The sequence below is a fragment of the Corythoichthys intestinalis genome, chromosome 11, assembly GCF_030265065.1.
Source record: "Corythoichthys intestinalis isolate RoL2023-P3 chromosome 11, ASM3026506v1, whole genome shotgun sequence".
Classification (NCBI taxonomy): domain Eukaryota; kingdom Metazoa; phylum Chordata; class Actinopteri; order Syngnathiformes; family Syngnathidae; genus Corythoichthys; species Corythoichthys intestinalis.
In genome coordinates this window covers 54407068-54434417 of record NC_080405.1, presented here as the reverse complement: position 1 = coordinate 54434417, position 27350 = coordinate 54407068, and the positions used below count along the sequence as shown (strand labels likewise).

Genomic DNA, 27350 nt, shown 5'->3' with positions numbered 1-27350 from the left:
TGTGTGTGTGTGTACATATATGTATATGTATATATATGTATACGTATATATATACATATATATATATATATATATACATACATATATATATATATATACATATATATACATATATATATATATACATATATATACATATATATATATACATATATATACATATATACATATATATACATATATATATATATATATATATATATATATATATATATATATATATATATATATATATATGTAACGGGTACACGCAGATCCGTTGTAGAGCGTGGAAACCTCCCCGCCGATTCCTTCATGTAAGGACGCTAACGGCTAAGTTGTGGGCTTGTGCTTTATTGGCGCAGTGGTTACCGACCTTGCCTGCCGAGTGAAGCCGCTGTGGCGCGAGGATTCGCGTCCCGGCCTGATTGGAGCGGAACGCGGGGAGCAACTGACACACCGGTTGCATATATGTAGATAAATTTATGACTTACATTTATGATTTAAAGAAATGTTTAGTCCTGGATTTAAACATTCAAATCCAATACTTATTATTTAAAAATAAATATTTAAGTTGCTTAATAATGTTGTAAATGTGCAAAAAAAAAAGTGACTGCAAACATTTCACACCACATTTTTAACACTGCGTGGCGCTAAATGTGAGAAAATGTCGTAATTTTCGGCATGTGCTGCTTTACAAACGGCGCCCCATAATACGTCTTCCCGCTCAACCACAAACACAACTAGTTTTTGACCATAATTCCCGCTCATCCATAATTCGATGACTTTTCTATCATATTTCCCGGTCAATCAAAAATCAACTATTTGTCAACATTATTTTATCAACTATAAAACAATGTTCACCCAACCATTGCCTGACACGCCATAAAACAATGTTGTTTCAACGTCACTGTCAGGTGTCATCAGTATTTGCAACGTTGATTCAACATTGGTCCCAGTCGAAATTTTCAATGCCAACCATGCTGATGATTTTGATGGAAAATCAATGTTTATTCAACGTCGGTCTACTATCTGGGTTCACTTATCGCGGCGGGTTCTGGTCCCCATGGACCGCGAAAAACGAAGGATCACTATTTTTTAAATTATTTTTCTTTCAGAGTGACACCTCTTCTTGCACACTTTATCTTTGTAGTTCAAGCTACTCACCCATGTGACACGCTTCTCACGTTTCTCACGTGACGTCACCACGCAGTAGTGCTTCTGTATGTCATGAGTCTGAAAGAGAATGGAGGAGTAAGAAGTCAACCCGCACGGATCTTTTCCTTCACGCTTCTCGACAAGAATTATAGCTCAGTCCAGGTCAGTGACTTGCAAATAAACATTCGAAAAACATTTTTGCCTCCTCGCAATGTGGACAAACTGTAACATGAACTTTCTTCAAGAGACTTGACACGTTGGCGACTTGTTGACAAAGGCTCTCATTCATATTCTTGAGTCAACATATTGACTACTTTTTACTTGACCAGTTTTAGGATGAAAATGAAGTACGGTGTTACTCTCTTTAATCTTATTTCCTCGGAATTACCTTTTAAATATAGCCCGGAACAATAATCTCTTCAACACGGAAGAACCGCGCGGAATTTTGTGGTGGTTTTCATGAATGAGTCATTCTTAAAATGATTTTGAATAAAATTTGCAACGCATTAAGCGTTCTATATTACTTTCTTGATGGGTGGGGGTTTAATTTATTTGTACATTTGTGAATTCGGTCATGGCAGTTATTTAAATCGAACAATGCTGCGCAACCAGTTTTCTTCAAATATGTTTCTCATTGCTATTTTTCATGAGAGTTTTGTATGAATCAGTGCCAGTGGATTCTTCCTTGCAACCCTACTGAGTTGACATGTAATATGATGACTTCTCAGTGGGGGTTAAGGCTAGTGAAAGCTTTCTTTCTTTCATACTTTGCACTTTCTTCAAGCAATGGTGCGCGTTGTTTTTACCTCTAATTACCCTGCGTCCACATTAGGGGTGTGACAATCACAAAAGTGAGTACACCCCTCGCATTTGAGCAGATATTTAAAGAGCATACGACAGGAGAAAAAAAGTCTTAAATAGTATTATTATGTGAATTAGAATCATATTTTGAGACGATTTGACTATATACAACAATTTAGCAACGCGCAGATGACGAGAAATTAGTCTTTTAATCTGCTGGTTAGCCACGCCTACCATTATAGACCCTACTCACCAACGTCACAGAATGACATGTCGCTGTATCCGGCCGCCCAATTGTCCGTCAGTGTTTATCCGTATTCTCAATTTGTCGTGCAATTTATAGTACAATTCATAGAAGCCCCGGTGCTTTCAGACGCTGTAAACTCATTGGATGCGTTGCATAAAAGGCGTTATGTGGAAAAGCTTCAGTCTATCCATTCGCCAGATCCATATTTGATGCCTAAATCGATATTTTTCGACCCGCTGTCTTCGCCCTCTCTGCCTGACATCTGCTACCCTGATATCTACAACTATCTTGTCCACACAAAATCAGCCTATTCTCACGAAAGTTTGAAAAACTTTAAGAGCAGTTCTCTAAGCAACATTACCCCGTGTGACCCTTCCAATTTTCTAAAATGGCGACAATCAATTAAAAAAAAAGTTGACTGCGATGGCCGATGCTTCAAGGATAGATGGATATTGGACTATTTCTTCAATAAAACAGCAACAACTGTGTCAGCCTCATTTGCAAAGAGACAGTCGCTGTTTTCAAAGAGTTCGATGTGACACGATAATATTAGCGAACAAGATATGCTGACATGTACGACAACATTACAGGGAAGATACGCAGCGAGAAATTATAGCAACTTGAAGCTAGTTTATTTTCTCAGCAGCAGTATTTCGCAAGAGCCCGAGTGTCGAACGAGAACGCCACAAAGACGAGATTGTTGAAATTATGAATTAAAAAAATTATAAAGCAAATGTGACACACAGAAGGGCTTGCTAAAATTTGTTTAAATATATTGTTCTATGTAAATCAGCCAAGGTAGCCCCCCGCATTTTTACCACACCAAATCTGGCCCCCTTTGCAAAAGGTTTGGACACACCTGTTTAACTTCTTTTACTTGGTACCAGCTAAATATTATTCAAAAAATAATGATGGTGGAAGAAATAAGCATCTTGAATTTGAAACTGTATGCTGTCGGCGATTAGCCTCGCAATGATCTTAATTGTGGTTGTCAGCCCAAAACCCTCTAAATATATATTAAATGCATCTTACCAGATATAAAATGACTACTACATAATCTGTGGTGATCGTTTGGTGCCCAGTTTTCTCGTCGTATTGCAGCAGTCCATCTCGCTCTCCTCTCCGGGTCTCTCGGAATACGGTAGAACTTCAAGTCTCTCTGTCTATCTTCTCTGTTATTGCAACCAACCGCCACACCATTTTGATTATTAATGTTAACGAGCAGAAAAACACGCCATAATAGGAGGAATTTACGTAGCGGTAATGCTTAAACCCGACGAGCTGACGGACAATATGGCGCGGAGGCGTGGTTGTGACGTCATGTGAGTAGGGTCTATAGGGCTCTAGCGTCCCCAACAGGTGGATGACGTCAGCGGGAGAATGGGCTCATCGGTTTTACTATTCAGCCCATTGAGGGGGAATTATTCAGAACAAGGAAAACGCGATGAAGAGAGCGGCAAAATGTCATTGTTTCAGTCTCTCTTCTCCAATATTTTTACAGGATATTCTTTTTATCCAAGTATTTTTCCCCAGTCGCTAAATAAATGGCTTGAGAAGGACTAGTCAGCCCGTGGAGGGGGAATTATTCTCAACGAGGAAAACACGACGAAGAGAGCCGCAAGATGTCATTGTTTCAGTCTCTTCAATATTTTTACAGGATATTCTTTTTATCAAAGTATTTTTCCCCAGTTGCTAAATAAATGGCATGGTCGTGACAAATAACGTGGCCTTGTGCTAAATGGAATATGAAATGGCAAAATTACTCCATAATGGTCAAAACTGTCGACTTCTGCGACTACTGTCGCACCTCCCGAACGATATTTTATGACACCTAAAGCGGACATATGTCATTTCCCTTCCCCGGCTTCGGAGACTGTAAACAAACCAAGAGGCGTGACAGCTAGCCAACATGCTAACCCGAACCGAGTGATGTTTCAAAGTCTTCGAAGCGAAATCACACATACACTAACCACCCCGGTTTATTTGACATGACGACTGGGTTGTCGATTGGCTTTGCGGATCGGCACACCGCCCGGCGGAGAGCAATTTACAGTTCCTTCCCTGGAGGAGGGCGGCTGCAGTTGTTGTGCAGCTAACGTGCAGCTAATGTGCACGAGGAGAGCTTTTTACATGCCTATCAATGATCAAACATAAGTAGTCCTTTATTCAAAGAAACTTTGTAGTGTTTACTTTGTAATCGCTGTATTAATATTTGACATAATACAAAACAAGATGTTTACTCACTTCCTCGTAAGTCCAATGGTTCCACAGAAGTAGGGCTTGGCCAATATCCACGGTGAATGGGAACCTTTTGAAACTCCAAAAAGGCGCACACGCCTCTCCCTCATACAGCAAGATTTTTCTGCAGCCGTTTTGATGGCGTGATGTGAAAAATAAACGTATTAATCCGCAAAATCAGCTGAATCCTTAGTCCTCATATACAACAGTCCGGCTGTTTAGTGAAGAGGACGCCTTCTCCCGTACACGTCACAGCGCCCTCCTCCTCAATGCAAGACCGAAGCCGGAAGTCACTCATTTTTATGGCGCGGGATTCAAAAAATTAAATAAATATAGCGATCGCTTCCACACACATCCAAGCGGTCCATATCATTCAGGAGCATAAAATACCGTGTGTATTATAAAATAAACATGCTTTTTCATGTCACATGCACTTTAAGGCTAGTGAAAGCTTTCTTTCTTTTATACTTTGCACTTTCTTCAAGCAATGGTGTGCGTTGTTTTTACCTCTAATTACCCTGCGTCCACATTAGGGGTGTGACAATCACAAAAGTGAGTACACCCCTCGCATTTGAGCAGATATTTAAGTATATCTTTTCATGGGACAACACTGACAAAATGACACTTTGACCATTGTTGTCACAGATTACTTGAAAAAGTAATTTAATTACTGATTACTAGAGGTGGGAATCTTTGGGCACCTAACGATTCGATTACGATTACGATTCAGAGGCTCCGATTCGATTATCAATCGATTATTGATGCACCACAACCAACACTTTTAATTTTTTGTACACTAGTTCCAAAATTGTTCAAAAATCCTCTCAAGCTAAACCAGTGCTTCTCAATTATTTTCTGTCACGCCCCCCAAGAAAGACGTAAATGTTTCGCCCCCCAAACTCTCTGCCGCCACTGTAAATAGTATCATTTGTCTATAAAATTACTATTATAAATACGCATCTGCCTAACATTGTGTCCTTTTTTTTCTAATAAAGAAAAAAGTAACATGGATCAACTTATAATAAAGTATAACTTTATTAACATTGTTTTGTTTGTAACAGAGAAGACTTGACGTGCATCAATTTGCCTGAATTAAAAAAAAAGTCACATCCAAACTGTAAAAAATACACTCAAGGTACATTTTTGACCATTTGATACAGAAAAATAAAATGTAATAAAATCAGTAAATAATAACAAATTAAAATTGATTAGAAACATTCACTCATGAGGACAATATGCCAAAAAATTTGACCGAAAAAACAAAACTGAATAAAAGAAAAAAAAAGAGAGTCCTTGGACAGGACAGTTTTTATTTTTGCTGCTCACAGAATTTACCTCCTTTGCAATGGTGTGGAGTTATTTTGCAATGAGCATGCTAACAATGCTCACTGGTGTACTGATATAACACTGACAAAGCAGGACGATTGTTGGCAATATTCGGCACGTTTTCACTGAAAAACAATCAAGCGGCTTATCAATGAGATTGGGGTCTAATGTCTTTAAGTGGCGTCTTAATTGATTTGGCTTCTGGCTGTCCGCTATAATTATTTTTAGACACAGTAAACAGTGGTCTTTCCTCATCACCCACTGTATTAAAAGTCAAAGCTAAAAGGCAAACGGCACAAAAAAAGCGCATTCTCGGCGACCGAGGTAAAACCGTAGGTGAGGGCGGTCGTCGTGACGATCTCAAGCCGAAAATGGCATTTCTCGGGCGGCGAGGTGAGAACCGGACAAGACAGTGGGTCGCTGCGTGAGTGAGTACGGTCGGAAAACGGCTTTCGAAAACGGCGGTGGCACACTGTTCTTCATATCTTTTTTCTGTGTGTGCTGAGTGCTCTTCCTTAGTTCAAAAATACTGCGCGCACTCTGAAAATGAGAGCGCCACTGCCACCTACTGAGTGGATGTGCAAGTACACTTTATTCCAGTACGGCAAAAAAACAAAAAAAAAGCATGTTCCCCGAGGTCACATGCGCCCCCCCTGGCATCGCTCTGCGCCCCCCCAGGGGGGCGCGCTCCACTATTTGAGAAGTACTGGGCTAAACCAAACTACTATTTCAGCAGTGGCGCCACCAGGGGGTGGCCAGGGGTTGCCATGGCCACCCCTATAAATTGGTTGACCACCCCACTTGCCAGTATATCGTTAGATTGTTGTAGCATCAGTTATGCATTTCATCCCAAATTAATGTATTAATTTTGTTTTGTTAAATGTAGGGCTGTCAAATTTATCACATTAACGGGCGGTAATTAATTTTTAAAAATTAATCACGTGAAAATATTTATCGCAATTAACGCATTCGTAGTACGACTCATTCACGCATTGCCGCAAACAGCCTACAATGGCGTCGTTTTACTTCTATACAGAGATAAGAGGCAGTGTCAAGTGAGTGGAGTAGATAAAGCGTTCATTGGGGCCGTGCTTTTAATTGGCAAAAGCTTTGTCATCTCTCCCACAGCAACTATAAATATTGTGGGAAGCGACATGGGGAAGAATGACAGGAGTCGATCTTTTTCTTAACACCCTGTAGTGTACTCAACGCAGAGAAGGGATAGCATTTGCAGCCACCACACACAGTCATGGTTGCACCACTTCCCATCATGCATTTGGGCAGAACAGTTAAGTCGGTACAGTATCATTTACTGAAAGCTCAACAAATACACTAGATGGCAATATTTAGTCACAATATACAAACTCACATTTATCCTTTAAGAATTACAAGTCTTTCTATCCGTGGATCCCTTTCACAGAATGTTAATAATGTTAATGCCATCTTGTGGATTTATTGTTATAATAAACAAATACAGTACTTATGTACAGTATGTTGAATGTAGATATCCATCTTGATTCTTGTCTTATCTTTCCATTCCAACAATAATTTACAGAAAAATATGGCATATTTTAGTGATGGTTTGAATTGCGATTTATTACGATTAATTAATTTTTAAGCTGTGATTAACTCGATTAAAAAATTTTAATCGTTTGACAGCCCTAGTTAAATGTACACCTTATGCCTAATATATACATAACACAATAAAACAGAATTGTTGAGGAACTCAAAATGTTGACTGGACAGTTACGGACTATGCACATTAAATCATCAGTAACATCAATTATTACACAATACACCAAAGTATATCAGTAGCCGTGTCCTTAAGTCTTTCTGATAGTTTTCCCCTGTTGTTTTTACTGCAATAATATAATGAAAACCTGAAATTATAGCTTTTAGTTTTGGCCACCTCAAGATTTTAAGTGCCCCATCTGGCCACCCCTATGAAAATTTCTGGAGGCGCCACTGTATTTCAGTATCAAGTTAACCGTTAAAAACAGTAAATAAAATACTCAAGTCCCCATTCTGTATCGGCGGCTTTAAACTACATTCATTTAATTTAATGTTGTGAATCAACTGTTAAAGTTGTTAAAATTACTCCCGTTATTCCATAATTTCCCTTCTGTCTACTTTAGACGTGAAAGTTTTAAAACTGTTTCATCATTCAAAGATAGATTCAAGTCAAGATTTTGCCAATTTTTTTTTTTTTTTTTAAATTTTAGATAAAAAGTCATTAGGTTCGCTACAACAGAGCCTTCTAGAGAAGTCTACTGCTTTAAGATGGCGCCTGTTTACTAACGCGGAAAAGTCTGTCATTTCGCATCTAGTTCTTGGTATGTGATCTAACATGGGCGTCGTCTGTCACTTCACATCTAGTTCTAGATATATGTGATATCTACCATAGCTGTATGTTGCCGTATGTTTGTAGCAACTAGCAACTGGGCGCTGTTTGTAGCAGCTGACGGCCGCAGTCAGGTATGATTGTTTTTTTTTTAATCTAGCGGCATGAGTTGATACGACATGATATTTACTCTCGGTCCGTTCGTCATTGTGTCCTGAAGACCGCGCTGCCTGTGTTTTATTTCCGCTTTACCTGGTATAATTCAATAGTCGGAATTTGGATGTTTGTGAATCGTTCTCAAATCTTCCACGGCCGAATCGCGAATAATCTAAGAATCGGAAATTTCGCACGCCTCTACTGATTACTGATTACGCCTCAAAAAAGTCATCTAGTTACTTTACTGATTACTTCATTATCAAATAACTAAGTTGCTTCAAAAGTAATGTATCAGTTACTTTTTACCCATTTTACTCCCTTTGCCGCTTCAACATAAGAATGACAACAGAAAAATGTCATCACATGTAATTGACTTTCCGATGATTGAATTTAAAGGGGAATATCAGAATTTTTCACATTAGCACCGTTGACTCGCGCTAGCTTAGCCACTTCGGAGCTCTGAAACTAACAAATATCCGACAAACTGCTTGGAATTTGTGGAAATCAACTCCACCGACCAATTAAACCCCGCGAACTCTAAGATTAAGCCAAATGTCAAAACTTCTGAATTTCGGGTTGTGGTTAACAGCATATGCCAATGTAAAACAATGCAAACTGACTGCACAATAATCAACAACACACAAGTGGATTGCACAGGCAATAACCTCAAAGGTGGTGGTGGGCGCGGACGCGCGTGCACAACCCAGAAGTCCTCCTCTCTACACACACGCAGTCAATTTGGCCACAAAACTTGGCGGCAACTAAGCACTTTACATTCAATTGGACTTACAACACATCCCACAGATGCAAAACGAACACATCACCTCACGGCATAAATGTGCAACACGCATATGATGTCAACAAAGCTTACCAACTTGGAGCGATGACTGCCCGTCGTTGCTACGGCAATGCTACGAAACAGCCCCGCATGTAGGGGGTCCAACCTTTTACTGATACCCTCCTGAATGAAGGAAAAATACTCACCTTCATCCATGGATATCCACAGATTAACACTCTGCTCGAAGTTAATTGATTAATCGTTGCAGCACTAATTGAATCAACAACTTGCTCTGCCACGCCAACAGGTTTGTTGTCCTCGATGATGCCTCATGGAGACGCCTGCTGTGCAGCGTCTGGGGATAAGGCCAAGAGCGAACGGCGTGAACCTCTCATCCTGGAAAGGGTCCCGGAAGACATGGGAGAAAGCTGTCCATCAGCGTTGCTGCGTCGCCTTAAAAAACACTGCTCGTGCTCACCGCAAAAGATCAAGTCCAAGATCCTGGGTTTCGTCCCTATCTTAAAATGGCTGCCGCGCTACCAGCTGAGAGACTGGCTCCTCGGAGATGCCATGTCAGGACTCATCGTGGGAATACTATTGGTACCTCAGTCCATCGCGTATTCCCTATTAGCGGGCCAGGATCCCATTTACGGGCTCTACACCTCATTCTTTGCCTCCATCATCTACACCCTGCTGGGCACCTCAAGACATATCTCTGTGGGCATTTTCGGGGTGCTCTGCCTGCTGGTGGGTCAGGTCGTGGAAAGGGAGTTGGCCTTGGCTGGGTATCTCACAGAGGGCATAGGCAGCAACAGAAGTGTCGCACAGATGGACGGCAACAATAGCGTGGCGGAGACGTGTGACAGAAGCTGCTACGCTATCACCGTCGGGGCAACGGTTACCTTCACTGCAGGGGTGTACCAAGTGCTGATGGGTATCTTCCAGGTGGGATTCGTGTCCGTCTACCTGTCGGACTCGCTGCTCAGTGGTTTCGCCACAGGGGCTTCGCTCACCATTCTCACCTCGCAAGTCAAGTATCTGCTAGGGTTAAAGATCCGCCGGCCACAGGGATGGTTCACGCTCTTCAAGACTTGGTATAGCCTGCTGGCCAACCTGGGGCACACCAACATCTGTGATCTGATTACTAGCCTGGTATGCTTGTTGCTGTTGCTGCCCGCCAAGGAGCTCAATGGCCGCTTCAAAGCCGAGTTGAAGGTTGGTGATTTACTCTGACACTTCAATTTATTTGTGGAGAAAATCCTAAGCATTTTTGAACCACAATTTGATAGATTTAGGCCCAATTTTGTGAAAATTGACCATCAATAGTACATGTGTGCATTACCTGGTTCTCTGACAGATATCCATCTCGAACTCAGACAGGTACTGTGCATCTCTGTTGGGTCTTTCTAGGCTCCAATTCCCTTCGAGCTCTTTGTGGTCATCATCGCGACACTGGCGTCTCACTTCGGTCGCTTCAATGCCAACTACGCCTCGGATGTCGCCGGCGAGATCCCGACAGGATTCCTGCCACCGCAGTTGCCAGATTGGTCGCTCATTCCCAGTGTGGCGGTGGACGCCTTCTCCATCGCTTTGGTGGGATTCGCCATAACCGTGTCCCTGTCGGAGATGTTCGCCAAGAAGCACGGTTACCGAGTGGACGCCAACCAAGAGATGTATGCCATCGGTTTCTGCAACATCCTGCCGTCCTTCTTTCGGTGTTTCACCACAAGCGCCGCCCTGACCAAGACGCTGGTCAAGGAGTCGACGGGTTGCCAGACACAGGTTTCGGGCCTGGTTAGTGCCGTGGTGCTGCTACTGGTGCTGCTAGTGATTGCGCCACTGTTCTATTCTCTCCAGAAGTAAGTAAAGATTTTCTAATAGCATTACATTAACACGAGTAAATTCTTGAGAAAAATTTACTTCTACGAGTAGTTTTACTCCCATAATTTTTACTTTTACTTGAGTAGATTTTTGAAGAAACGCTACTCTGCCTCGCTTCACATGGGTGAATCCAGCTGCTCCCTGTTAAGACCAACATAAGCAAAGTTTTTGTTTGAGCTAATGTTTTTTTTTTTTTTTAATGCATTCGTAATTTAGTTTAGGGCTGCAGCTATCGAATATTTTAGTAGTCGATTAATCGATGGGCTAGTTAGTTCAAATAATAGATTAATTGGATAAGGAACATGAAAAATTAAAATACCTGAGCTGAGCCTCAAATGGTATATATATACAGTATATATATATATATATATATATATATTTTTTTTTTTTTAAATGAGAATATATGTACAACAAAAGAACAATTGGCTAACTTACATAAAAAAAGTCCGCTAGCTTAAATGCTATAAAATACTAGTGTTTTTTTGCAATGCTCTTAACAAATTGTTCAGACACATATTCTCACAAAAAATGGCTAAATATACCTATAAACTAAATTATGAATGCATTAAAAAAAAAACATTAGCTCAAACAAAACTTAGCTTACGTTTGTCTTAACAGGGAGCAGTTGGATTCAGCCATGTGAAAAAAGGCAGACCAGAGGGCAGTGTATCCACCCTAATCAATAAAACTAAATGCAAACACTTTCGAAATAAACCATTACATTGCCACTTTAATAAAACGAATCCTCGAAGCAACAAAATGTTATTCGAATATTTTTCTCTAATCGAATACTCGAGTTAATCGATTAGTCGTTTCAGCACTAATTTAGTTTATAAGTATATTTAGCTGTTAAGTGCGGGAAATGTGTCTGAACCAATTGTTAAGAGCATTGTAAAAAAAAAAATGTCAGCATTTTATAGCATTTAAGCTAGTGGACTTTTGCTATGAAAGTTAGCCAATTGTCGTTTTGTTGTACGTAAATCCCTATTTATTTTTTCTAGGGCTGTCAAACGATTAAAATTTTTAATCGAGTTAATCACAGCTTAAAAATTAATTAATCGTAATTAATCGCAATTCAAAGCGTCTATAAAATATGCCATATTTTTCAGTAAATTATTGTTGGAATGGAAAGATAAGACACAAACGGATATATACATTCAACATACTGTACATAAGTGCTGTATTTGTTTATCATAACAATAAATCAACAAGATGGCATTAACATTAACATTCTGTTAAAGCGATCCATGGATAGAAAGACTTATTTCTTAAAAGATAAATGTTAGTACAAGTTATAGAAATTTTATATTAAAACCCCTCTTAATGTTTTCGTCTTAATAAAATTTGTAAAATTTTCTAACAAAAAATAAACTAGTAGCTCGCCGTTGTTGATGTCAGTAATTACACATGGTGCTTAAAGAGCATACGACAGGAGAAAGAAAGTCTTAAATAGCATTATTATATGAATTTGAATCATTTTTTGAGACGATTCGACTATATACAACGATTTAGCAAAGCGCAGATGACGAGAAATTAGTCTTTTAATCTGCCGGTTAGCCACGCCTACCATTATAAGGCTCTAGCGTCTCCAACAGGTGGATGACGTCAGTGGGAGACTGGACTCATCGGTTTTACTATTCAGCCCATTGAGGGGGAATTATTCAGAACGAGGAAAATGCGACGAAGAGAGCCGCAAAATGTCATTGTTTATATCTTTTTACTTCAATATTTTTACAGGATATTCTTTTTATCCAAGTATTTTCCCCAATTGCTAAATAAATGGCATGGTCATGCCAAATAAGAGTCTTGCGCTAAATGGAATATGAAATAATAAAAATACACTTATTCAGGACGACATGGCAAAATTACTCCATAATGGTCAAAACTGTCGACTTCACCTTTACTGTCGCACCTCCCGAACGATATTTTATGCCACCTAAATCGGATATATGTCATTTCCCTTCCCCGGCTTCGGAGAATGAAACAAACCAAGAGGCGTGACAGCTAGCCGACATGCTAACCCGAACCGAGTGATATTTCAAAGTCTTCGAAGCGGAAAATCACACATAACTCACCCGGATTATTTGACATGACGACTGGGTTGTCGACTGTCTTCGCGGATCGGCAAACCGCCCGGCGGAGAGCGATTTACAGCTCGTTCCCCGGAGAAGGGCGGCTGCAGTTGTTGTGCAGCTAACGTGCAGCTAATGTGCATGAGGAGAGCTTTTTAGATGCCTATCAATGATCAAACTTAAGTAGTCCTTTATTTAAAGAGAGTTTGTAGTGTTTACTTTGTAATCGCTGTATTCGTATTTAACATAGTACAAAACAAAATATTTACTCACGTCCTCGTAAGTCCAATGGTCCCACAGTGGTAGGGCTTGTTTTGGCCAATATCCACGGTGAATGGGAACCTTTTGAAACTCCAAAAAGGCGCACACGCCTCTCCCTCATACAGCAAGATTTTTCTGCAGCCGTTTGGCTGGCGCGACGCGAAAAATAAACATATTAATCCGAAAAATCAGCTGAATCCTTACTCCTCATACACAACAGTAGGCTGTATAGTGAAGAGTCCTTCTCCTGTACACGTCACAACGCCCTCCTCCTCAATGCAAGACCGAAGCCGGAAGTCACTCATTTTCATGGCGCGGGATTAAAAAAACTAAATAAATATAGTGATCGCTTCCACACACATCCAAGCGGTCCATATCATTCAGGAGCATAAAATACCGCATGTATTATGAAATAAACATGCTTTTTCGTGTCACATACACTTTAAACCCATTAAATCAGTCACACCAAAGCGCCAGCAGAGGGAGACAAAAAACGCAAGTAACAAGTGGACATGACACTTGGCTGTCATTTTAATCTGTTTGAGCGGGGCATGTGCGTTAATTGCGTCGAACATTTTAACGTGATTAATTAAAAAATTTAATTACCGCCGGTTAACGCGATAATTTTGACATCCCTAATTTTTTCATACCGTTTGAGGCTCAACTCAGGTATTTTAATTTTTCATGTTCCCTATCCGATTACTCGATTGTTCGAACTAACTAGTACATCGATTAAACGACTACTAAAATAATCGATAGCTGCAGCCCTAAAAATACAGTGACCTCCATAATTATTGGCACCCCTGGTTAAGATGTGTTTTTTAGCTTCTAATATTTTTTTTTAATTCAAATAATATGGGACTTTAATCGACAAAAAGAGAAAAATCCAACCTTCAATACAAGTGCATTTATTCAGTGGGGAAAAAATCCCATATAAAGAAATAATTATTTGACATCAAATAATGTGTGTCACAATTATTAGCACCCCTGGTGTTAATACTTTGTACAACCCCCTTTTGCCTACAAAACAAGGTCTGGGGACTGAAATGGCCATGGGAAGAGCTTGATTTTGTGTCTGGTGAACCATTTCTGTGTAGATTTGGCCATATGTTTAGGGTCATTGTCTTGCTGAAAGACCCAGTGAAGACCCATCTTCAGCTTTCGGGCAGAGGGCAACAGATTTTGATTTAAAATGTCCTGGTATTTCAAAGCATTCATAATGCAATGCACCCTAACAAGGTTCCCAGGGCCTTTGGAAGCAAAACAGCCCCACAGCATCACTGACCCACCCCCATACTTCACAGTGGGTATGAGGTGCTTTTCAGCATGCACATCTTTTGTGGCACGCCAGACCCACTTAGAGTATTTGTTGCCAAAAAGCTCAATCTTGGTCTCATCTGACCAAAGCACACGGTTCCAGGCTTCAACTGGGACCGTTGTAACTATTTATTTATGTGAGATTTTTTTCCCACTGAATAAATGCACTTGTATTGAAGGTTGGATTTTTCTCTTTTTTTCCATTAATGTCCCATATAATTTGAATTAAAAAAAATATTAGAAGCCAAGAAACACATCTTAACCAGGGGTGCCAATAATTATGGAGGGCACTGTATATTTAGCTGTTATGTGCGGGAAATGTGTCTGAACCAATTGTTAGAGCATTGTAAAAAAAACAAAAAACGATAGCATTTAAGCTAGTGGACTTTTGCTATGAAAGTTAGCCAATTGTCGTTTTGTTGTACGTAAATCTTTATTTTTTTCTAGGGCTTTCAAACGATTAAAATTTTTAATCGAGTTAATCACAGCTTAAAAATTAATTAATTGTAATTAATCGCAATTCAAACCATCTATAAAATATGCCATATTTTTCTGTAAATTATTGTTGGAATGGAAAGATAAGACGCAAAACGGATATATACATTCAACATACTGTACATTAGTGCTATATTTGTTTATCATAACAATAAATCAACAAGATGGCATTAACATTAACATTCTGTTAACGCGATCCATGGATAGAAAGACTTTTATTTCTTAAAAGATAAATGTTAGTACAAATTATAGAAATTTTATATTAAAACCCCTCTTAATGTTTTCGTCTCAATAAAATTTGAAAAATTTTCAATCAAAAAAAAAAAAACGAGTTGCTCGCCGTTGTTGATGTCAATAATTACACATGGTGCTTAAACCCATAAAATCAGTCGCACCAAAGCGCCAGCAGGGGGAGACAAAAAAAACACAAGTAACAAGTGGACATGACACTTGGCTGTCATTTTAATCTGTTTGAGCGGGACATGTGCGTTAATTGCGTAAAATATTTTAACGTGATTAATTTTAAAAAATTACCGCCCGTTAACGCGATAATTTTGACAGCCCTAATTTTTTCATACCGTTTGAGGCTCAACTTAGGTATTTTGATTTTTCATGTTCCCTATCCGATTACTCGATTATTCGAACTAACTAGTACATCGATTAAACGACTACTAAAAGAATCGATAGCTACAGCCCTAAAAATATAAATATTTGTTTTCCTGCTTAATGCTTGTACTGCCTAACTCTCCCTCCTGCTGCTTTTCTTGGTCAGCAGTGGACTGTGAGTTTTGCTTGTTAAAGCTAATGATTTTTGATGTTTTTTTACACCAATTTTTATACCTTACACCACCTGCAAATGAATATCTGCTCCCAAAATCAGTTATCAGCCCCTCTAACTAGTAATATTCGAATATCGGTACCGTTCCTGAAAAACTCATATTGGTCGATCTCTATTCTGAAGTAGTGACATCATCTTACATGGTACCCGCGGGGTATTAAAAGTATTAAAAAAGCATTTAATTTAGTTTTCCATTATTAAAGGTATTAAAAATATAAAATTTTGTAAGTCTGGAATTTTTTCACCGTGGTCTTAATTTTCAAGAACATCTCAGTGCAACCTAAATTATATCCGTGATGAAGTTTTTTTTTTTTTTTTTTTTTAATCCATAACGAAGATGACGCATAGAATTTTTACGATGCACTGCACGACAAATCGAAATGCAACTCATGCGTGCCAAGCCACCACAACCGGTAAAACGGAGAATCCATCCACCTCTGCATCGGGAATGCGTACGTTTGTCGGTGGAACGAAAACCCTACAGGCAGAAGTTTTGTGGATTCTGAACACCAAAGCAGACCACCATTCATATACTTCAAATGAGTCCATTGGTGATCTGTTTAGGATATTACGTTATTTTTGGTCGGCATCGGCTGTCACAATGTTGGTCATATTGCGTTTTGTTCCAGAGGGAGCGTTCCCGATTTCGTAACTGTCTTTTGTAACGAAATTTCAGTTGGCAGAAAAAACCCCGCACATTCTCTTAATGTTTAAATAGTCTACATATTTTTATGATCATTATAAATGCATTTACACAATGAAATAACACTGGAAAAGTTTGTTAAACATAATGTTGGTCAAATCGTGTTTTTTTCCGGAGGGAGCATTCCCGACTTCGTAACTGCAGCCAATTTAAGCTCATCAAGACTTTAAGATAGAGGTAAAATTGGGCCTAAAAAAATCCAGCCCGACCCGAACTGGTCCACGGGTATTAAAGCCCGACCCTCGTTTTGTCTGATAACATTTGTGACGATGTCTGCATAAAACGAACATGTAACGAATTCTCAGTTGGCAGAAAAAAAACGGACATTTTCTTAATGTTTAAATAGACTACATATTTTTATGATCATTATAAATTTATTTACACAACGAAATAACGCTGGAAAAGTTTTTTGAATAAAACAGATGCGGTTTTGCGGACTTGCAGAGGGGAAGATTAAAAAGGGCGTATAGGCACGCTCTGGCCCTGCAATGACCATACAGCGCCTTCTTTTTTTTATCCATATTATTTATTTTAAAACAAGTATTCCTTAGTTTATCATTCATACATCGTTAATATATAGTTATTTCAAAAAGTTAGCGAGAAAGAACCCTGGCCCGGCCCGATGTAATAATTGACATTTTAATTTTGGTCATGTTTTCAGTTTAATTTAGCTGTTTCCAGCTTGCTATGTTTATATTTGCGATGTGTTTACCGCTTTTCCTCTTACGGCGAAGAGGGAGGAAGTTACATCGGTCGCCGCTATGATATTTAAGTCATCAGCCATCTGCTGTGACCCGGGAATTTAACGCCTGCTTTCACGCACACTGCTTCCCATGTTGTTTTCACACACAACTGCTGCACGGATATATATTCCCGTTGTTTTGGAGTATGTGATAGGGGCTCCAGTTACATCCAGATACTTTAGGTTGCAGTTTATGGGTCATGAGAAGGCAGTGGACCTGCTTAAACATTTCGGTTTGCCTTTCGAATGAATGTGAATTTCGCCGTTTTAACTCGAGAGTTAGCCATATTCACTGGGGTCTTGGCAGGTGCACTAGCGGCTAGCCTGTTACAGAAGGTGGCTGGTCTGAGTCCTGTCCTCCTCCTCTTTTTGTCCATAATTATTGTGTGTGTGTGTGTGTGTTTAAAAAAATTCTGACAGACTCTATAATGTTACTTTAAATGTGTTTTAATTGTATCTTCAATATTTGTGCATTCTTTTGTCAAACACACTTAGTAATTGAGGTTAAATTTGATGTTCAGTGCTTTATTTATTTAATATGATTCAATATGATCTAAATAATGGGTGCGAGAAAAGTATTAATTTTCAGTTGAAATGGCATTAAAAAAGGTCTTAAAAGTCTTGAATTTAGATTTATCAATTCTGGGGGGATCTTGTTTAGTTGTCTAAAGTTTTTGGCTACTCTACCCACCTGTTTATTCCCGGTAACCCTTTCAAGCAACTCCGTCTTCCCTTTAAGGTGCGTGCTGGCCGTCATCATTGTGGTCAACCTTCGCGGTGCCCTGCGCAAGTTTGCCGAGGTTCCCCGGATGTGGCGCGCCAACCGCGTGGACGCAGCCATCTGGTTAATCACCATGGCCACTTCGGCACTGGTCAACACGGAGCTAGGCCTCCTGGTAGGCGTCCTTGTGTCCGCCTTCTGCGTACTTGGCCGGACGCAGTGGGCTCAAGCGCTCAAGCTGGGTCGAACGGTTGACAGGGATCACTACGATGTGCTGTCGGCTTACCGCGGCCTTCGGTCACACCCGGGCGTGGCCGTCTTCAGGTACCCGGCGCCCATCTACTATGCCAACCAGAGTCTTTTTAAGAAGTCTTTGTATCAGCATGTGGGTCTCGACCCGGTGCGGGAGAAAATGCGGCGGGTCAAGTTTGAGAAGAAGCTAAAACAGCGGAAGGCCGCGCAGGAATCAGCTACCAAAGAGGACGGCGAGAGTACCACTGGCATCACACTTATCCCGGACCATGAACCTTTACACAGTTTAGTACTGGACTGTAGCGCCGTCTTGTTTCTGGACAGCGCTGGTGTTAACGCCCTGATAGAAGTGCGCAAAGATTACCGTGAGCTGGGGGTGGCGCTGGTCCTGGCTCAGTGCAACACAACCGTCCTGGATGCTCTCCGACGAGGTGGGTATCTCCCGGAAAAAGAGGGAGAAGATGATGGCTTGACCTTCTTCACCATCACAGATGCCGTCCATCACGTTCAGCACGCGTTGGCGCAAAATGGGGATTACAGCACCAAAAATTGAGATTTACTGACCCGGTATGTTTACAAAAAAGCAGTTGTGCCTTAGTTATGATGACGTTAGTTACTGATTTCGCCTTCTGGGGCTGGATTTACACTGATAGTCCATGACTGTAATGCAGTCGTTTTCTTATAAGTAAATTAGTCATGGTATCTGACACCTTGCAAAGAAACACAACTTGACTAGAAATAATCTGATTCTGTTACCTACTTCAAGGGTGTCAAACGTGCCCCACCAAGGGATCCAATTCGGCCTGCAGTGTTTTTCTGCCTGACAGGCATGTTGTAGCTCATTCATACTGTACATATAAGGCACTTTAGGACTGTAGGAACCTGAGTACCTAATTTCTATAACTATAGGCTTCTCCAGTAGTTACAAGAACTACAGTCATGTGAAAAAAATTAGGACACCCCATAAATATTCAGTTCTTCATTGAGAAATGTACACATAATATCAATGTCTGATCTTGTTTTTCTTAATCTCTGGAAAAGAAAGTGATTTAATGGCAGTTAAACAACAAAAATTAACATTGTTTTACTCATTAAACCAAAGTTATCAACAAAAATGCATATTCCAACTGAGGAAAAAGTTAGGACACCCAACCACTTAATCGCTAGTGTTACCCCTTTGGCTGAAATAACTTCAGTGAGACGCTTTTTGTAGTCATCTACCAGTCTTTGACATCGGTCTGAAGAAAGTTTGCCCTACTCCTTAAAGGGTATGACAACACCTGGGGAAATGCTAATATTCCATCATTTATCCATCAACGCATGCCTTTTGAATTCATATCATGCCACTTTGTGTATTTACACACATCGCAACACCAAGAAAATGATAGAAATTAGGTCGATTGTCAAGCTAAAAGGACCCGCCCCCGAGATGCCGGAAATCTAGCATATTGTGTGCGTGACGTCACTTTCGGGAAACAGCCGGCTCAGTGCTTAGTACTGAATGGCGGCGATGATGGCGGACAATTTTGTTTCTATTTGCAGCGACGAATCCAACGAAATGAACATTCTTCTAATGGTGACGAGGAGAGTTATGAACCTTTCTTTGGTGTTTTGGGTTATCAGTTTGAGCCCAAACGAAAGCCAATGCAGCCTAATGAAAGGATCATTGAGGGGAGCAATCACACTGATGAAACCCCGACAACAGTTCGTGTGGGAAACACCAAATGGTATGTTTTGCATTTCTTTTTGTGAAGCTGATACACCGTGACCGCAAAATAAAGTAATGTATAGAATAATTGTCATTTAATATGCTATCATCGGTTTCGCTCTGCCAACCGACACAAATATGAATGGGATTAGAGCAGGGGGTCCCCAACCTTTTTTGCACCATGGACCGGTGTGATTTGGGTCTTTTGTTCACGGACCGGTGTCCCACTTTTATATTCAGTTGGACTCTCAATGTTATCCAATGGTGCTAAAAAACTATTTACATCACAAACATACATGTGCAACACGGAAGTGGCGTAAATTAACGCTTAACGACACGGCGAAGTCGTTAAGTGAGAGGGCTACGTGCAGTTGTTGTGTGCGCCAAACATGGCAAACGTAAGTTAATATTCCTTTCTTTAAAGAAAATTTTTTAGTGTGTCGTTAGGAATCGCTGCATTTGCGGTCCTTTTAAACGTTACGCGCATGTCAACTTTGTCAGAAGACCGGCAATGTGCGGCAGAAAAATACAGCAAATATAAAATAGCATTTGTTTTTAGCCCCGTCGTGTTAAGTGCAGGGAAAAAATACAACTCACCCGCTGAATCAGTGGGAGGGCTGAGTTTGTTTCGTTGAGACGATGGGAGAGTGAGAGAAGCTAGCATCACAAATACACGATTTTGGAAATTGTAGCAGTTTTCAGCACGCTCCTAGCGATGTCGGGATATTCCGAAATGACTTTAATCCAGAACTTCGGTAGAGTTGTTGTCTCAAATGTATGTTTAAGTCGCCGTGATTTGCGATCTCTACAAGTTGATATTCCTGTTCCACAGACATGCTCGAATCACTCGATTTGTTCACATACGTGTCACAAATTCACTCCTTCGCAGTTCGTGGGTCTTTAGTGATTGGGAAGTAGCATAAATTTTGTTTTCTTTGAGGTTGTAGGCATATCTTCTGGCTCGTCAGGTTCCCGTTTCCCTGTAAAATTGCAAAATTAGCCCTCTTAGCACTGACGAACTTTACTCATTGTCTGCGTAGTCCAGCTCTTTTTCTCGCGTTCGGGAACTCATGGGTACTACATTGCGACAAATGGCTATTTGTAAACCACATAGCATGACAGGTTTGAACCATTTTAGCGATTTTTTGATAAAACACGAACGCAACTCTCTCGTCGATAAACAACGATGGCACCCGCCTCGACCTTTTGTTTCCTTGTTATGACGTCTCCGCCCCATTCGGCTGTTTCCGGAACACTTTCGGAAATGTTCGTCATTTTGGATCTATTTTCGATAATTGCTCATTAATGTGATTGATTTTTTTGTTAACTTTATCAATATTGTTATCTTGCCACATAACAGTTCTATTGATGTCTCACACCCCCTTTGCGTTTTCATACCCTTTAACACAGAATACGTTCAACAGTGACTGACTGTTGAAGTGAGTGAAAACGCCATGGTGAGATCAAAGGAGCTGTCTGAGACCATGAGAAAGAAGATTGTAGACTCTTATGAGTCTAGTAAGGGATTTCAAAAGAATATAAAATCAGCCATTCCACTGTCTGGAATATAGTCTACAATGGTGTACCACACGCAGGCTATTTTTAGACCGTGACGTCGCATCGTAAAGCCGAAGTGGGACATTATAGACCCGCCCTCGCATTGACACAACGTAATTAGTGCTACTTTTCTCTGGTAATCTTTCAAAACCGAACATGCCGATCACGCATTGCTTTTTTGGAACTTGTAGAAATGACTCTAGACATTACGACACATGAAGGACGTTTTCTTCATACGTTTCCGGAAACCAAAAACTCGAGAGGAAAAAATTCGAAGACTGAATCAACTTGCGCAGACTTTAACACCAGCTCGGCGAATCCATTCATGTTTCATATGCAGTAAACATTATGTTGGGTTGGCATGGTCTTTCAGAGGACAAAGTGGTAAGCCATTTTTATATTTTTAACTTATTTTTTTGCGTAACGTTGTGCCGTACTGCTTCTGTCTGACAATGAATGACCTGAAAAGAATTACAATGGTATCTGACTGCCACTGTTACTGTTTTTGTTATATATATATAAAAAAAACAACTTTAGTAAGGGGGAAGTGTAAATAAATTATAGGATTAAGATGTGTTATCAATGAAAAAATGAAGTGTTCGTTGGCTGTCACTGAGTAGCATTTGCGATCGCTACACAAAGCTAACTAAATTACCCTCAAGAACGGTAAGAGACGTAGGACAACCAGAGGATATATAAGAAAGACATTGCTGATGGTAAAGGATAGCTTGTTGAAACAGTAGAATGTCGTTGTGAGTCGCGTCGATAAACAAAGCTAAAGCTATGCTTAGGTCGGCTGGTTTGGTCTTTTTCAGCCTTCGACACTAAAGCCATCTCTTTAACTGAACATTTTTATGTTCTTCCACATCTTTGCCAGTCAATTTGGCACCAGGCACATCATTTTCGGAGAGAATTGGTAGGTTTAGCTCTATAAACATCTCCTTCGTACACGATTTCCATTCATTTCCTATTAGGGACAAACGGTGGCTTGTCCCTACTTAGTAACAGTAGCTAATGTCATGAATATTAATGAGCGGAAGTGACGTGTTGCTTGCGGTACGCCATTGGAGGACACTCAGAACAACTACCAACATGGCCAAGTCTGGCTGTCTAAGCAAGTATACCCTGAGAGCAGGCCGCAAGACGCTAAAAGAATGGGTTTAGTGGGTTGCAAGACCAGCCTAACGCAGGGGAGATACACCTGGCACAACAATCAAGTGTTGAAGTACCTGGCTGCCGAACTTGAGAGCAGGAGGGTAACCACGAATACCATGCCTCTAAACCCCAACCTACCTTCCCGTGAAAAACATCTCTCATTCGGGAAGGGGAGAAAAGAAGGACCAAGACATCTGCTCTGGATCCAGGCCCACTGGATGTAGCCCGGGATTGGGAAATGCCAGTGGACCTCCGGCAGAGGCTCACCTTCCCATCTTAAATTGCAGCGACCAACCTGCGCCCTGACATAGTCCTCTGGTCCTAGCCTTGCTGGCATGTCTTCATCGTTGAACTGACCGTCCCATGGGAAGATGCCATCGATGAAGCATTTGAACGGAAGAGATTGCGATATGCCGATCTAGAAGATGAGGCAGAAAGGAGGGGCTTGAATGTGAAGGTGTGTCCAGTGGAGGTCTGTTGTAGAGGCTTTGTAGCCAGGTCCACCACAAAGCTTCTGAAGGAAGTAGGGATCAGAGCTCAGGCCCAACGGAAGGCAATTAAAGAACTTGCCACTACAGCAGAACGGAGCAGTCACTGGTTGTGGCTGAAACGTAAAGATGCAACATGGGCTGCCAAATGACTGTGGTGCCACCGAAAACCACACACCTGGGTCTGATTATTCTGTGGTGGGCCATCCTCAGCAGAGGATGTCTTGTTGTAAATGGCCGAAACACCCTATGATGTCTGAGGCAAGCAACTGATGATGTGGTGTGCTGGTTGATCATTGACAAATTCCACCCCACCAAAGATGACATCTCTAACGTTCAATTGATGCGCTGAATAATGGGGATCTCTAACAGCTAGTCCTACTAAGAAGTCTCTCCAAACCCCCTAAGATTTAATCACGGGACCTACAGTAGGCTCTTGCTACTGTTGATGTGAAGGTGGATGCCTCTACAATGGGGTGGCTCAGTGGTAGAGTAGTTGTCCCCCAACCCAGAGGTTGTGGGTTCAATTCTCCACCCTGATGAACTCGTCTAAGTGACAAGACACTGAACCCCACGTTGCTCCTGGTGCTGCGTCACCAGTAGGTGGATGGTGAGATAGTGTAAAGCGCTTTGAGCGCCTTGAAAGGTGGAAAAGCGCTATATAAGTACAACATTTACCATTTACAATCATAAAGACACTTCACAAGTTAAACCTTCATGGGAGTTGTGCAAGGAGGAAACCTTTCCTCTCCAAGAAGAACATGAAGGCCAGACTGAAGTTTGCCAGAGTGAATCTAGACAAAGACCAGGACTTGTGGAATAATGTTCTTTGGACGGATGAATCTAAATTGAATTATTTGGACACCACAACAGAGGACATATTTGGCGTGAACCCAATACAGCATTCCAGGAAAAGAACCTCATACCAACTGTAAAGCTGGGAGGGGGAAGTGTCTTGGTTTGGGGATGCTTTGCTACGCCAGGACCTGGCCAGCTCACCATCATAGAAGCCACTATGAATTCTATCATGTATCAGAGAGTGCTAGAGGAACATGTGAGATCATTTGTGAAAAAACTGGACCCTGCAACATGACAATGAAACCAAAACATACAAAAGGAAGAAGAGTCCTGGAATGGCCTAGTCAAAGCCCAGATAATCCCATTGAGGTGCTGTGGTTGACTTGAAACTGGCTGTACATGCAAGAAAACCCTCAAACATCTCACAGCTTATGGGTATTCTGCAAACTTTCTTCAGACTGATGTCAAAGACTAGTAGATGGCTACAAAAAGTGTCTCACTGAAGTTATTTCAGCCGAAGAGGGTGCCCTAACTTTTTCCTCAGTTAGAATATGCAGTTTTGTTGATAAATTTGGTTTAATGAGTAAAACCATGTTAATTTTTGTTTACATGCTATTAAATCACTTTCTTTTTCAGATATTGAGAAAAACAAGATCACATTTCTTAATAAGGAACTGAATATTTAATGGAGTGTCTTAATTTTTTCACATGACTGTATCTTTCGCCAGGCAGTCATGTTCACAAATGGGTACTGCTGTGACGCGGCAGTGATGCATTATTTACTCACCACACCCATCACTGGCAAAATATAACCGCAAAAAAATGTTTAAAGATTTTTTTAACAACCTCCAGTCCACAAGATGGGAAATTTTACCCGGAAATTTATGTTGGAATGACTCAACATTTTTTGACAATGCCAAAAGCTTTACATTCAAAGCCAAAGTAGCATAACAGATGAGTTACTGACGTCCAAATGAGCATTCGTTTACTGAAATGTGATATTTATTGTTTGCACATGTTGACTTAAACAGGAGTTCCCTTTTTTACGTCAAGCGCCGCAGGTCGATTCCTGCATCTCAGTGTTTGCGCAGGGCGATGCACTCACCAAACAAACAACGAGTTGAGCGAAGTTCACATCCAGTTGGGGATAAAAAAGAAAGACAAACAGGGATTTTCTATGTATTTATTTTAAAAGTCAAGTCCAAATAGTTGAACTGAAAGCTTGAATGTTATCTACTGTAATGGAAGTTCTCAGGAATGGCTTTGCAGTACTGGGGTTTGTGTCATTTTTTTTTCTTTATTTCTTTTAAAATGTACTTGCCCTAATCAGTACATAAAAAATCTTCATTTTAAAGATACACTGGTACTTCAAGATACGGAATTCATTCGTACCCAAATGGCTTTTTTGCATCATGTTTTTACATATATGTAATTAATTGCGTTTTACATGTAAATCGCCCAATTCGTTCCAATCTCTCTAAAACACTACGTTACGATAAATTTGCTGGCATTGCCTCTTAATGCGTCTTTATTTGTAATCATTTGTCGCGCCCTAGTGGCGCTTAAGTGTAAGTAGTTTGTTAGGTTCCAGCTCAGTCTACAGATGTTATCTAATGACTACCCAAGCTCCTAGCAAAAATGTTTGCTAGCTATTTCATCTCGCTGTTTGTGCCTTGATAAAGTATTATATTCTTTTGTTTCATATAAATTATATAATTGAAATATGTAATATACATGATACCGTATACTATAGACATACTATATAATGTATATATACATTTGTGTGTATGTCTATACAGTATTTATGTGTGTGTACTAGGGGTGCACGATATCCATTTTTTGAAACCGATATCGATAACTTCCTGCTCCTCAAAGCCGATACCGATATCGATAACCGATAATAAATATATAATTTTTAAAATGTATAATCTGAGCGTTTGAACACCTGGAGGTTTGGAAAAAAAAAAAAAAAAAAACTTGTGGTGGATTCAGTATAGATTTGCCTTTGATCTCACCAGATTTTTCATGAACATAACAGTGCGTTTCACTTCTGCACTGCCTGACAGCTAGCTAAATATGAATGCACTTCCATAAACCACAAGGCTTGGTCTTTTCTTGCTTTTATGGGAGGACACTGGTCTTAATATTGTGAAAGTACAACAGAAAAATACACATATTCAATACTCAATATACAACAAACTGCACAATACACTTACATACACAACTATTATTTGCATAGCATAGCACACTAGCTTGAGCTACTAAAGCATTGGCTGGCTTCTATAACACAATTTATGAAGTTCTGTACATATGACCCTTCACCACAGAAGTAAACATATATTGCACATCCATATGTTATAGTAAACATAAAATACTTACATACATTTCCGGGGCAGAAACGTAACAGAAAGCATTCACGACTGTCAATGCTACCGCTAGACACCGCAATGTGTAATTGATTGAACCAAACTACTGTAACAAAAAAATAGATGCAGTGAATTATTCTGACCAGCAGGTGGGAGCAATGCCCCGCAAATGGTCAACTGATTTCCCATACTAGTGTGTAAACTGTAAAGCCAGAACAGTACATAGAATCGGTCCTATTATAAATGCTTTTGGCTTTATCGGGATGACGTCATAATTCCTATTATCGAACCGATAATTATCGGACCAATAATTATCGTGCACCAATAGTGTGTACGTATGTACAGTATATACATACAAATACAGTGAGTAGAACAAGTATTTGATACACTGCCAATGGGTTTTCCCATTGTGAGTGTATCAAATACTTGTTCTCCCCACTGTATATATGTATGTGTATATATGTACATATATACAGTATATATGTATGTATCTACTATGTATTTATGTATGCATATACAGTATATGTATGTATATATTTATACGTATGCATATATTATAAATTATATAAGTATGATACATATATTACTATTATTACGTAATATACATTATACAGTATTTACATACATATGTATGTACTGTATAATGTATATAATGATATATATATAGAATATGTATAATGTATAGTACAATGTGTATATATACATGTATATATAAATATATATGTGTGTATATACATACACATATGTGTACATACACGTATATATGTATCTATATACGTATGTTATGTATATGTATGCATATACAGTATATGTATACATTTGTATACGTATGCATATAATGAATTACATAGTCATATATACAGTATATATAACTAATATACATTAGACAGTACATATATAATTTAGATATACATGTGTGTATATATGTATGTACCTGTATATGTATATACAGTATGTGTGTATACATATGTA

General features: G+C 39.9%; 1 protein-coding gene across 1 annotated transcript; it reads left to right on the top strand.

Annotated features, from left to right (window-relative positions):
* The first annotated feature begins 1166 nt into the window (after positions 1-1166).
* slc26a2 (solute carrier family 26 member 2) lies at positions 1167-24490 on the top strand. Its single transcript, XM_057851112.1, has 4 exons — positions 1167-1299; positions 9332-10239; positions 10435-10883; positions 18073-24490. The coding sequence occupies exons 2-4, from the start codon at positions 9346-9348 to the stop codon at positions 18857-18859; spliced, it is 2130 nt and encodes a 709-aa protein (XP_057707095.1). The 5' UTR covers positions 1167-1299; positions 9332-9345; the 3' UTR covers positions 18860-24490.
* Positions 24491-27350: the final 2860 nt, after the last annotated feature.

Bases quoted from the DNA above. Each gene is read 5' to 3' on its own strand.
- slc26a2 (XM_057851112.1), top strand. From the start codon at position 9,346: ATGATGCCTCATGGAGACGCCTGCTGTGCAGCGTCTGGGGATAAGGCC. The intron at 10,240-10,434 runs GTTGGTGATTTA...GGGTCTTTCTAG, and splicing joins GCTTCAAAGCCGAGTTGAAG to GCTCCAATTCCCTTCGAGCT. The intron at 10,884-18,072 runs GTAAGTAAAGAT...CTTCCCTTTAAG, and splicing joins CTGTTCTATTCTCTCCAGAA to GTGCGTGCTGGCCGTCATCA.